Source organism: Semicossyphus pulcher, unplaced genomic scaffold (assembly GCF_022749685.1).
Source record: "Semicossyphus pulcher isolate SPU_LCO1_2020_fin unplaced genomic scaffold, fSemPul1.0.p SCAF_21, whole genome shotgun sequence".
Lineage (NCBI taxonomy): Eukaryota > Metazoa > Chordata > Actinopteri > Labriformes > Labridae > Semicossyphus > Semicossyphus pulcher.
Window position 1 is genome coordinate 2,499,371 of NW_027211695.1, and position 12,885 is coordinate 2,512,255.

Here is a 12,885-nt window from a genome sequence, read left to right on the forward strand (position 1 = left end):
TGTGCCAGATCAAAGTACGTCCATTAAAAGTTCTCTTTTTGACCTTTTTGTGAAACCGGAAACGAGCGCCAATATTGAATAATAAATCCCGAGATCGATCTTTAAAAATATGTGTAGAAACGTGTCTGATCACTCACGTTTCTGAGCGCCCCTGAACGCAGCACGACTCAGCGCATCCCCCCGAAACACAGCAGTGAGGGAGACATGCCCGGACTTGTTTGCTGCAGCTACTACGGAGGCATCAGTGATCGCAGACGGACTCTTTTCATCGTGTGTGCGTTCATGAATATGTAAGTCAGTTTTGCACTGATGTTTATGTTACTCTCTGTTCGCGTCGGCTTTGGCCGCGAGCGTATTTTCGGGCATGTTGTTGTACAGTATGCTTTCACTATAACTCTCGTGTGGCTTTGTTCTTCGTGCTGTGAGATCTCATGGCCAAATCTCGCGCAAGTTCGTTTAATCAAAACCATCAAATCAAACCAAACAAAGTAACATATCGAGGCGGCAGTAGACCAGCAGCTCCTGCGTTCTGCAAGCTAAAATGACTGTTTTTGTCGATGGAGTCTGGTGGCTTTAAAGAGAGCGATGTCACAGCTGTTTCCAGGAAAAAACAAAAAGCCTTTCACCCTGAAAAACGTTTACTCTCAGTAGTAAACCTTTCTAAAATGTTGTCAGACACACTACGAATGTGAGCGGCAAAATCGAGCAATTATGTTGCAGCCATTATAGCCTGTCTCCTGGCTGCTGGTGTCTACCTACTGGAGCAACACCTAAACTCTTTGGTCGTTTAGATCCCACATAAAAAGATAAACATCGGGATAACCCTTTAACAAGGACATGTTTCTCATCTCTAGCTCAGGCCAGGAGGACAATCCCCCTGTGCGGCGAACGTCATGGACATGATATAAAATGTTTTACAGCATGTTGGATGTGTTCGAGTATAAAACGTAATGTGCTAACATGGAAACCTCAGAGACGAGGACATGAAAAAGGACATCCCGTAAGGAAGGGTGTTTTTATTTCAAATGAAACATGCGGATGTTTCCTCGACAGACTGCATGTATGTGTGTGTCTGCTCGGTGGGGTGTCTGAATAACATGACAGGTTGATGGCTGACCGGGGCGAGGAGCAGTCCAAGTTATTACAGTATCTCAATCTCTATTAGATTTAATCTCAGTCAGGGGGCCAAACGCTGATGTCACTGTTGACTTTTATGCAGCGGAGCCGAGCCAGCGTCTCTCAGCAGAACTCTCGCAGACTCAAATGAAGAATGAAGAGTTACAACACACACATCCTGTCATCGCTCATCATTTCAACACACACACGCTCACCGCACACTCCCTCTGCTTCGTCATATCTCACCCCGATAACAGTCTCACAGCTCCAGCAGAAATCCTCCCTCTGGACTTCTCCTCTGCAATTAGCTGACTTCAGGGTCATCTGGCCGGCACGCCGCCTCTCAGCGCAGCGCGATGAACAGAGCTGTGAGGAATGCCACCTTCTCCTGCCCATAAAAACACCCCCAGCCCAACCTGCCTCTTGTGTTTTTGAGCTCCGTGGTGTTTGTCTGGCCTCGTTATTCTCGCATCAGCACTGAGTTTTAATGGAGATAAAATCTGGAGGGTTTTTGGGGTGCAGATTAACCCTGCGTTTGTTTTGACAGGCCTGTCTGAAGCAATTGTCTCCGACCACAATGGGGTTGTGCGTGTGTGGCCGTTCGCTGCCTGTTGTGCTGAACTCAAGGCTCTTTGTGGCTGAGGAATAACATGAGAAGCCTTTGGCTGCCGTACTGCGAGCTACAGTGAAGTATAAAAGGTTCAACTTAAAGCTGCAGCTACAGGTATCTCTGTATCAGAGATGATATGATGACTGGGGCTGTAACTGATGCAGAACTTTGTGAGTCGAATCCGATTTTTCTGTTCGTACAAAGATTCAAACATCGTCCCTTTTTTCCCCAAAGTCCTAAACCAGCTTACGTGAGTCTTCTTCATGTTTGTCAGAGGCCCTGAAAACATTTCAGGAACAGCTTTATTCAGTGTTTACCGGTTCTAATCACGGGTCTGTTTGTTTTGGACACGATGAGACAGCTGAGAAGAATGTGGCTGCAGGTTAAAAACTTTGTAAACGATCAACACTGAAGAAATCGAAACCTAACAACAAGCAGAGCACCTTGAATCCATAGACTGTATAAGTAATGGACGGACTGTTTCTCGACTGCGTATATGAAGCCGAAATATGGCCGCCATGTTGGTTTTCAGGAGTGACCATATTTGGATGAGAGGGTAGAGCCGAGGGCTTGACAAACTCCCAAGTCATCAAGGCCAAACAGTCTGTGTCTGCGGCTGATAGCTTCACTTCGTGTGTCCCACAGATCAGACCAAGCGACGGGTGAACGACACGTAGCGGTAGACGTAAAATAATCGATCTTCTCATCACTACAGTCCGCTGTAATCTCTACGGGGAAAAGCCAACAACTCCTGACTTCTATTAACCGGCCGACAATTAAATAAATGTTTGATAAACAGGCTAACAAGCCAGGTATATCAATATAATAATACTAGCATTTAACTCACTGAAAAGCTGGAGCTCAGACTTCTTGCACGGACAGAAAGTTCCATAAATCCCACAGAGAGACTTAAAGATCATTTGTCAGATTTTTGCATGAAAAAATCCCCAAAAGTCTCCAACAACACAAACAGGAAGTAAAGTTCAGACGTCTAGCAGACAGACAGCAGGAAAATTGACATTTTCCCATCTGCTGTAATGTTATTTCTTGTTTTCTGGAGCCTCAAGTGGACACTCGCGGAACTGCAGTTTTTTGCACTTCCACATTTGCTACATTTTTCAACACAGGAGGTTGCCCCTTGCTTGAGACAAGCTAAGCTAACGCAAGTAGCCTCCTGGCATCCTGTGTCTGCCTGTTAGCTTCTGAAAAACACAGATTTTTAACATGAAACTCCTAAAGTCAGAATGTTTAGTGGTTTTATTTGCATTGTTTGATTGTCTGCAGGAGGAGGAGACCTCTGCGGATCATTTAGCTCTGGTAAAAACCTTGTAAAAGGTGATTTTAAATTTTCTTTTTCAATGCCAAAGCAACATACCAAAGAAAATGCAAAGGTAATACATTTCAAGCTGAACAAAATGAGTCCTAAATGCAAACATTCCCTGCAGGACTGGGTCAGCTGGAGGAGCATTACGGCGATTATCCGTTAGGTAAATACTCTTTAACAACCTCCGCCTTTCTGTGGTTCTCCTTTAACTGGCGGAGCTGAAAGGTGAGCCGGGACATTATTCTCTCTCTCCGCTCTGTTCCCCTCCTTCAGTCTCACGTTCCTCTCTGAAAAAGTGGAGAAAAAATGAAAAACGCAGCACATTGGGTCGCCTCAGTCTGACTCCCCGCCCTCTTCCTTTTCTTCCTCCTCCTCCTCCTCCTCCTCTCCTGATGGCAGATGGGATATTGAACTCAGACTGGCCCCTGGGGAAAGGGGGGAATCAGCAGCTTATGGTAATGGAGTGTAATTAGGAAAGCTAGCCTCTTTTTTTGTCCTCAGTTTGTGGTAAAGAGTCACTAAAGCTGGTTAAGAGCGATCTGAAGGAGTCTCCAGGTCACAGGGTTTGAATTCATCTTGAAAGACAAAACTCTTGGGGCAGTTCAGGAGGTCGAGAGAAACAGAATCGTTTACATTTAGACGATTGTCTCCACATTACAAGCATCTTTAGTTTACAGCAGCTTAGTGCAGGTACAATACAAGTATAGAGGTCTCCTATAGCTTAAAGGCAGTGTTTAAAGGTGTCACTGTTACTGAATATAGGTGTTGATGTACTTAAAATGTCGTCTTTTCACCCTGAACTTGTGTAAAAGGTTACAGTGTGTTTCAATTCTTTATTCTGTCCAGAGTTTGTTAGTCCCATGCAGCAGATTTTGAAAGGATCTTCACGAGGAGAAAAATGCTGCTTTCAAGAACACTCAGAGATTTGTGCACTCATGTGCCTCAGCTGGAAAAAGCCTCGTGCAGTTTTGAAGTAAAGCAAACTGACCCATATCACATGTATTAGCTTTTTCCTTCGATAACTGCTATGATTATAATATTAATTCACCTAATAAAGGTTTATTTGTGTTCCCAATAGTAGTTAATAATTAATAAAACTAAATCAAGAGGGTTTACACTTTTGTTAAATATTTGTTTTGGTGGTTTAGTACTTAACTATAACACAAAATAGAAAGAAACATTAAAGCAAGTACTCCAACTGTCCAGAAACTTAAATAAAACCCTCAGAAAATGTGTATAATACACCTTATTTAAAATTTTAAATTGTATCTGAGCAGTATGAACACAATTAGGCCGGATTAATTGTTAACCTAGTTGCCTAACTCGTGGAAAAGCGATAGATCCATATTCCGGTTCCGAATTGCCTAATTTCCAATGGTGTTTGAACGCCGCATAAGTATCCATGCAGGCAGTTTGCGGGAGGGAGAGAGAGAGCGGTTAGGATAGAGAGACATTTGGAGGAGCAGAGGGGAGGAGTGGAGGAACGGGGAAAGGAAGGAGGAGGAGGAGTAAAAAGATCAGGAGAAAAAGTTTGAAAGGACACTTTTCAGTGGCCGGCTCGGTACAAAAGAAGGACTAAGAGGAGGCTGAAACTGAAGGCACAGACGGCTTTAAAGTCAGTTTGTGTGCGTGGATTTTAACTGCCACCGGGGAGCCGCTGGGCACGCGCCTGCTCCTGTGCGTCTTTGGGCGGATTAGATGAGTTTGGCTTCACGATGAGGAGCGACCCTGTTCTGTTCACTTCCAGCAGGGGTGAGTGGCTTTTTTTCCTCACTAGGAAAATCATTGCAACGTTGTTCATGCACAGGGACATACTTTCACACTCACTTTTTTTTGCACTTTCCCCCATAATAACCTTCAAACTTTAATGTGCTGCAAGCGTCTAACCAAAGAGTTCGCAGGCAGCGACCGTTTTTACTTGGTGTTCGTACCTCGTTTGCTCAGCTATTAGCCCACTTTGGTTTCATTTTGGTATTCCTGCAGCCATTTATAAAGCTTCTGTGATGTTAAATATCAAATTCTGTATTTTGAATCTTGTACTTTTACACGAAGCTATCTGTTTTTTATATTCCACATTTGGGCCACGTATTTCTCGCAAAAGATAATCAATTAAATATAAACAAGAAATCAAGAAATGCATTCGCTTTTTTCGAATTATTTGACAGTTTTATTGAATTAGCAGCCTATTGGTTTTTTTTTTACCTTTGCATCACTCAAAACACGCATGCACGTACGCAGGCGCACACGCCCCTACATAAATGTATGATCCCTGTTGGGTGCAACTTTTTTTTGGTGCAAATCCACGTCTTTCGCGCCAAAGACAATGAATTGAATTCATAACTTTATTACAGAACTGCTGCAGTTTATTGTTTATTTATTTGACAGTTTGCTTGGATAAGCAGTTTTAGCACTACACAGCGCGTGCACGTACCCGCATGCATATTTTTTAAAGAGCGGATCCATGTGACTTCCAGATGATGCTTTGTCAACACTGGGAACATGAAACACATTTTGTCAGTTTATGTTTAGAAACCTGAAGAGTTGAAAGTGCTGAATGGTTTCAAATAAGCGATGTTTATAAAAGGTTGGCTGTTGGAGGATGGGAGGGGGTCAGAGGGAGGGAGGGAGGCAGTCAGGGAGGAGACACTGTTGGCTCTTGACAGTGTCATTAGGGTTGTGGTTGGCTGTCAAGTGTCTATGCAGGATGAACTTCACGCCAAACTTTATTCAATTATCTGGCAATTTAATGTGGCTTTACTTTATGCATAAATGCATGGCTCATAAATGTGGAGCGATACATTTTCCCCAAAGAGTTAAGACCCTGTCAACTTTTTATCAACTGTATCAATTAAAGGGTAATTCTGGTGTATTTAATCCTGGAACACATTTTTACATACTTTGAGGTCTAACTGACTTAATGGTATAAAAAGTTTGCTTCAGCCAGCAGCCACAAAATGGACTGTAATGGTGGCAAAATGTGCTGGAATAAAGCAAGTCTGCAAAAAAAGTGCATTTGTTGCCACTGGCAGGCTTATGTTGGTGTTCAAGTAGTCTGGAAACATTACAGAAAGGATCCCTACAGAAATATTTGTTTGTGTTTAAAGAGTAAGATGCTTGTATTGAAACCAGAAACAGCTGTTAACATCACTTTTTTCAAAGCCACCAGACTCCACTGACAAAAACAGTCGTTTAACCTCATGGAGTTGCTCGGGTACCGCTGCCGCAATTGGTTAGTTTTTTCCACGTTATAGTGTCACACAAATATTGTGTTGCACATGAACTGCCAATTTTAAACACCAATGTCACACAACAGCACAAACAAACTAACCTAAAGAGTCGTCTCCAGACTAGACAACTCCTGCGTTCTGCAGCGTAAAATAACTGTTTCTGGCAATGTAGTCTGGTTGTTTTGAAGTAAGCGATGTAGCTAACAGCTGTGTCTGATTTAAACAAGGATTTTACCTCAACAAAAACATTGTCAGACACTTTGAATAACAATCTTAGCCTGTCAGGGACAAAATCAAGTACTTTAAGTGGACAGACTTAATTATTTAGATCATGTTTCAGCCATTACAGCCTGATTTGTGGCTGCTGACTAGAGCAATCTCCTGGAGCAATTCCAAAAGGTTTTGCACCTATTGGTCATTTAGTCCCAAACGTGGGTGAAAAAGGGAGCAACATAAACTTGCAGGCCACACTGTTGACTTGATTATTTGTAAGAAAGCTCTCAAGAAGGGTTCCAGCTTGGACTTTCCTGCAATAAAACAGCAGAATATTTTGACTGGATGGATGATTCATGCAACTGAGAAAAATTCCACTTTATCTCCACTGACTCCTATGTAAATGTTTTTCTCTCTTTCTGCCGTTCAAGTGGTCATAATGTTTTATCCTGACACAGGTTCACTCCCGTATGACTAACGGAGTAACAACTCACCTTGAAAGCATGCAGCTTGGGATAAAACAGCCTTTTTTTGGTGATGTTTTATCCTTGTCAGCTCTGAAACAGCCAACTGTTATGTAACCTGATTCATTGTTTTCTGGCAAACAAGTTTGGTGTTTATTTGCTCACCGTTGCCAGACAACAGATTCATAAACAACACATTGTCTTGCATGCTTTACTGACAAGTGATCAGAAGTGTTTTGAAAATTACTGCCAATAATGCTACAAAGCTCTGCTGCTAGCATGCGTGTTGCATAGCTTTAGCTGCCAGCGCCCAGTCAGATATTACACAGTCCAGGTCAACACTGGGGTAACTCCACACTGCAGCCAGAGGTTTCCCAACACGATCCTGGAATGACAACACAAATGCTCCATATCTCCAGTGTCTCCTTCTTGTAGCAGTGAATGGAGTCCTACAATAACAGGACCTCTGCTAGCAGCTGCAGGGTATCAGGTGGCCCGGCGGAGCTTCTCTGCCCGGCATTTGGTGAGGTTATGACAGGAGTTCATTGTGTAGAGGGGTTGTAATCACATCTCAGCGGCACACGAAAACATAGCAGATCATGTTTTGGTTTGGGATTTGGACGAGAGTTTAACCAATGTGAGTTTAAGACGACCAATATGCAGGTATGTGATGGATGGTAAACCCACCTTGTTTGCTCAGTTTCACAGTTCTTTTGGCTCAGAATTAGGAGAATACTTTCTAGAGGGAGAGCCTTGTTAATGCTTTGGTTTTTTTGTTTATATTGGTAATAGTTGGCCCTTGCATTTAGAATTTATAGTCAATTGCAACACAGACACTTCCATTCCAAAGAACAGGTTTGAATAGGCCTATATATTTGAGGGAAATCCAATACCTTGTCCTTGCACAATGAGTGATGCTTGTAGAATCTGTTGCTACCCGTGAGTCTCACATGACCAAGATGGTTTGCAGTTGGTCTAAAAGTTCTCAAACATTTATAAGTGAGGTTTGTCAAAACATAGGCTAATCCAGTCTTGTTAATGTTGGCCGTTCCATTGGAGTTAAAACCCCAAAGCTGTGCTCGGACCAAAAACAACAACAAAATAGAAACAGGAGAGCTAATTATTGAGTGGCTCATTTACTTACAAAGTGAATGCAAAGACGGGATTGGATGCAAATTTCCAATGGGCGACTTGTGCAATCCTGTGCTAGACATTTGTGTGATGTTGTGTTGCTAAGTTAATCAGAACTCCAATCAAAAAACAAGCCTTTGAAAGTCGTTTTCTTTCTTGTCTTGTCGACTTGACAAAGCAAGCATTTTGGTTTGTTACTTTTTACATAGCATCATGACGTAGTTATTTGGACGTACTTTTGACCTGTTTGTTTTGCAATTCCATCACAGCAAAATCACTATTGTGAGTTTATATTGCCAATTTCAGGCAACTGGGGATTTGCTAGAAACTGCCACTCACTTGACAGATGGAGATGTGCTCCACAGATGAAATGGTACAGCTCCAAGTCCAACGTTGGTATCCTGTAGAGAAATTCAGGTCATCAAACTGGGCACTGGTCAGCCCAGGTAGCTGAAAGCAGGAGGAAATTTAATCAAGACACAGTTCTTGTAGAAGCTGCAGAAATTAACAGAGCTGTGTGCACTTTTTTGAAGATGTTATTAACCCCAGACATGATGGGGTTTGGTTTGAATTTCAGTCAAGTCTAGAACTCAAAAATCAACGATTGAACACAATCTATAGGTCTCTTACTTGCGTTTCTTCTCCCTGTTGACTCTGGCTGGTGTTGGAATCACACCAAGCTGCTTTTGCAAGTCAAGGGTCCCTTTCAGCAGGCCCTTGTTTAAGATCTCCCCCACTTACGGGGTGCCATATTTTGGGGGCAAAATTGCACAAGTGTTTAAGTGTTTATTACCTAATATTATTGCAGCTTTCCACGCGGAAACCCTGAGTCGACGAGAAATTAATTGGGGTGTGTGATGTGGGCAGAATGGCAACATGGTGTCACCGTTCTGGCCCACTTGGCCCATTTGGTCCTGCTTTAGATTTGGGGGTCTTTTTCCCCTCCGCCTCGTTCAGAAAGCCTGTTTGCCCCAATGATGATTGAAGTTTAAAAGCTTTCATGTGTCAGACATGCGAGTCCCCCTCCCCGTGAGGTGGTGGGTTTCTGGAGGACGGATCCCAGAAGCGGAGAATGGAGATGAGGAGAAATGAGTTTGTAATCTCTCCTCCTTCCCTCCAAAGCCGGCCTGTCAGTAAGCTGGCATGCGGGAACAGAGACTTTAATTTTGGGGCCGACTAATCATAGCCCTCGCAGCCTTCTCCCTATGTCAATATCACTCTGGAAAAACACGGGGAGAAGGATGGGGAGCTCCAGCACAATACATAAGAACCTTATGTATGCCAAGTAGGACAGGTTTCATATGGCTTTCACGCGATTGGCATCCGGCCTACTGATTTAACATCATCAAGCATTTACCTTTGGACTGCTGACATAGTCCTATTAGGACTTGGCATTGATGGTTATTGTGGTAATTTGGGTCCATTAAGAGGGGATCATTTCTCATCAGCCTCAGTGGGCATCTTTAATTGGCTTCTTCTTTTAATAGGATGAACTTGTTGGCTTGTTAGGTTGTCTGTCTGTCTTGGACTGAGCTTTTGGTATTACGAGACCAAAGCTGCGGGAGGTGGGGGGCTCACACGGCAAGGGGTCTTTCAGATTAAGGGAGGTCATCCGTCAGAGATAGAAACAACAAAGGGAGGGTGGGCGAATTGTTGGGGCAAATGGACGCGCTTGTGAGCACATTATGGTGTTCTGATTTGTTATTTGATCTGTCATCTAGCCAAGCTAATGCTTACACTCACACAGCTTCTCACATGGGTGTGTCTGGTGTTGGGGGTGCACGGTGGTGTGGTACTCTTGGCGGGGTATGATGGGCGTTGACAGATGGAAAGGCTTGGAGCTGTCAGTCACAGTCAGAACTCTTTTAGCATCTAGAGATGAGATGCTACTGGCAAAGGACCAGGAGCTTTGAGCCAGATCTGCTCCGTCTGTGGAAGAATTGACTCGTCCCTGCAGATCTGAGGCTTTCCCATGGGTGTAAATGCTTGCGTAGGGTTAAATGCATTGCTTTGTAGCAGAAGTATATGTGTGAGGTTAAGACAAGGATATCCAAAAATCTATTGCTACTGTCAGCTTTTAACAGCCTGATAGCAGAAGGAATTAAATAGTTGGAATATCTGTTCCTAGGAGGGGCAAGACTTCAGGTGAATGTGGTCCGGTTGACTTCTGATGCTTTTGGCTTTCTGGACCGTTTCTTCCAGAGGGAACACAACTCACTTAGCTGGACTCCAACAACCTTTGGACCGGACTTTAATGATGTAGTTCAGACTGTTCTTGTCCTTCACAGACAACCCACTGAACCAGCAAATAAAAGAAAAGGTTAAAAGCTCCTGCACCAAATCTTTGGTGTCCACGTTCAAGTCAATTCCCCGCCTATCTGGCCCGGTTTTAACTTCCTAAGTGGATAAATGAATGATCTCATGACAGCTTAGTAGTATTGCGTCTTTCATAACCTCACTAATGAGAAAGTTCTGTACAATGTGACACCCAGGCAGCTTCCATTCCCAATCCAATGAAGGAAACCACATTCCCTCTATTCCCACCAGAAGAGCGAATCCCACAGCTGGAGCATCTTTACAGTCCGCTTCCTCCCCTTTACCCCGTCCCCTCTCCTTGGCCTGAGGTTTTATCTGAGCACTCTCTAATTATCTTTTAAAAGAGATACCAAAGGGCGCATCATCTCTCTCCACAAATACTGTCTTTAGCTTGCTGTTTGATGAGCCCTCTTTCTCCCGCTGTGCCTCATATCTTCTGTAAACCTCCGTCAGAGCTTTCCTATCCCTCCATCTCGAACCCTTTCTTCCCCCTCTTGCCGTGTCTTCAAATCAGGGTTTTGCACATGTGTATTTGCGGTGGGAGAAACATCTGCTCGTACGGTAAACCACCTGTAGTGTTCGATAGCAATCAGCCCCCGCTCTGTGATGTTCGCTTGGCATGCCCGATGGAACGAAGAAAACACACAAACCTCATAATTACAGACCTGAGACGTGGGGAGAGAGCGAGACAGCTTGTCTTTCATCATAAACTAATGCAGCATCGCCTGCTCTCTGATCTGCTCTGAACTCTCCCTCTCTCTTGGTGCTGGTCCAAGTCGAGGCTTTACAAACCCTATATGAAACGTTTATGACTGGAATTATTGCAAGACTTTCACAGCTTCATACCCGCCGTGCAGACCAAATGAACCCGTATATTAGGCTTTTCTCATTATAGGAGTACAGTATGTAGACTGTGACAGGAAAAATGCGTTTAACTCTTAAAACTCTGCAAAGAAATGGTCCACCAATGCATACATTGGTATTTTTGCTTGTTGTGATGCCATGTCGGGGAGGATTTTCAAAGAATCTGTACAACCTAGGCTAAAAGGTTATTTTAAGTTAGGTTCAATAATCCATTATAGTTGGCAAAAGTATTGAAAAAGGCATTCCAGCTGTCATTGAGAGGCGGGGTTAGATCTGGACTGATCGGCAGTCAATCGCAGGGACTTTGGACTGTGGGAGGAAGCCGGAGTACCTGGAGGGAACCCACGCATGCACGGGGAGGACATCCACACAAAAGGCCCCCTACATCCCAACCGGGATTCAAACCAGGATCCTTCTAGCTGTGAGGTGACTCTGCTAACCACTCTACCACCGTGCAGCCCCATGTAGAAACATAAACAAACTATTTTTCAACAGTCCAGATTAATTCAAACAGAGTTATACAAACATCAATTTCCCACGTCCAGATCAGGACTTCCCAATCCTTCGTTGTCACCCAGTTTTACGCGGCACTAAACGTAGTGTAAGGTCGTCATCAGGGAACAACAAATGCAGTGACGCAAAAGACTGAAGTCTTAACTTTCTGCTTCAAAAAGAATGAAGGTTCTACCTATTATAGTATTCATTTTAGATCAGTGGTGACTCTTGAAATGTTCCGCTGATTTGTTGTGACGCGCAGGCCAATTATAACTCATCTCCTGTAAGATGTGACACATTTGTCAGTGTTGGAAACTTTTCTCTGACAAACCTTGTATGTGTGTTTTGGCGCTTATGCAATCATGCGTCTGCTGTGTTTTGGTGGCGAGCGGGAAGCGGTAACCGTGACGATGCCTGACCATAAACCAACATTAATTAACACAAAACCACCGTCTTTACTGTAACACTCTACCCACAATACAATTAAGTTTCCCAGAGGCTCAGAGACTGCTCACCGTAGATGATTGGGTGGTTGGCTCGTTGAAGGGTTGGAACGTCTCATGCGTCACGCCTGGGGGAGGAGTCTATCACCTGTAACAGGGAAAAGGTATCACCTGGAGGTCCTCTTTTGGGGATCTAAGTTCTCAGGTGCTTCAGAAACAGATTTAATGTCTGTTTTAAGTTTGATTTGGCAGGGCATCTGCTGATCTGTTCTAAGATGTGGATTTGAAGACGTCCTGTAACAACTGTGACAACAGAATACAAAATCTTGTTTGTAGGCAAACACACAACTCCAGAAATAAAGATAGATATATTCATTCCCCCCCAACCAGATTGGTTTGATTGTATTTTTGGGGGTATAAGTGACTAATTGGTGTAAAAGGTTTTGGAATTGCTGAGTTCGGGAGCCACAAAACGGGCTGTTGTAGCTGCAACATAACAATGAAGGCAATGTCCAAATTGGATGATTGTGAGGCAAGTTTTCAGTATGGCTCTTTAAATATGATTTGTGAGGTTGTTTTTGGAACTTTACCCACATGGACCTCAGAGAAATTACTATGACTGGAAAGAGCAAGTTCCAGTATGATCTCTTCATGGTTCAGTGTTGTGGAGATGTGACACTGA

The 12,885-nt window shown here is 43.6% G+C and overlaps 1 protein-coding gene across 2 annotated transcripts in view; it reads left to right on the forward strand.

The window, feature by feature from the left end:
* The first annotated feature begins 4,612 nt into the window (after window positions 1–4,612).
* The window catches only part of afap1 (actin filament associated protein 1), a 53,396-nt gene continuing 45,123 nt past the window's right edge, over window positions 4,613–12,885 (forward strand). For both annotated transcript variants that reach the window (XM_069672440.1, XM_069672439.1), the window contains exon 1: window positions 4,613–4,802. In XM_069672440.1, the coding sequence (XP_069528541.1) occupies window positions 4,766–4,802 (37 nt within the window). In that variant the 5' untranslated portion in view covers window positions 4,613–4,765. The remainder of the gene's footprint in view (window positions 4,803–12,885) is intronic.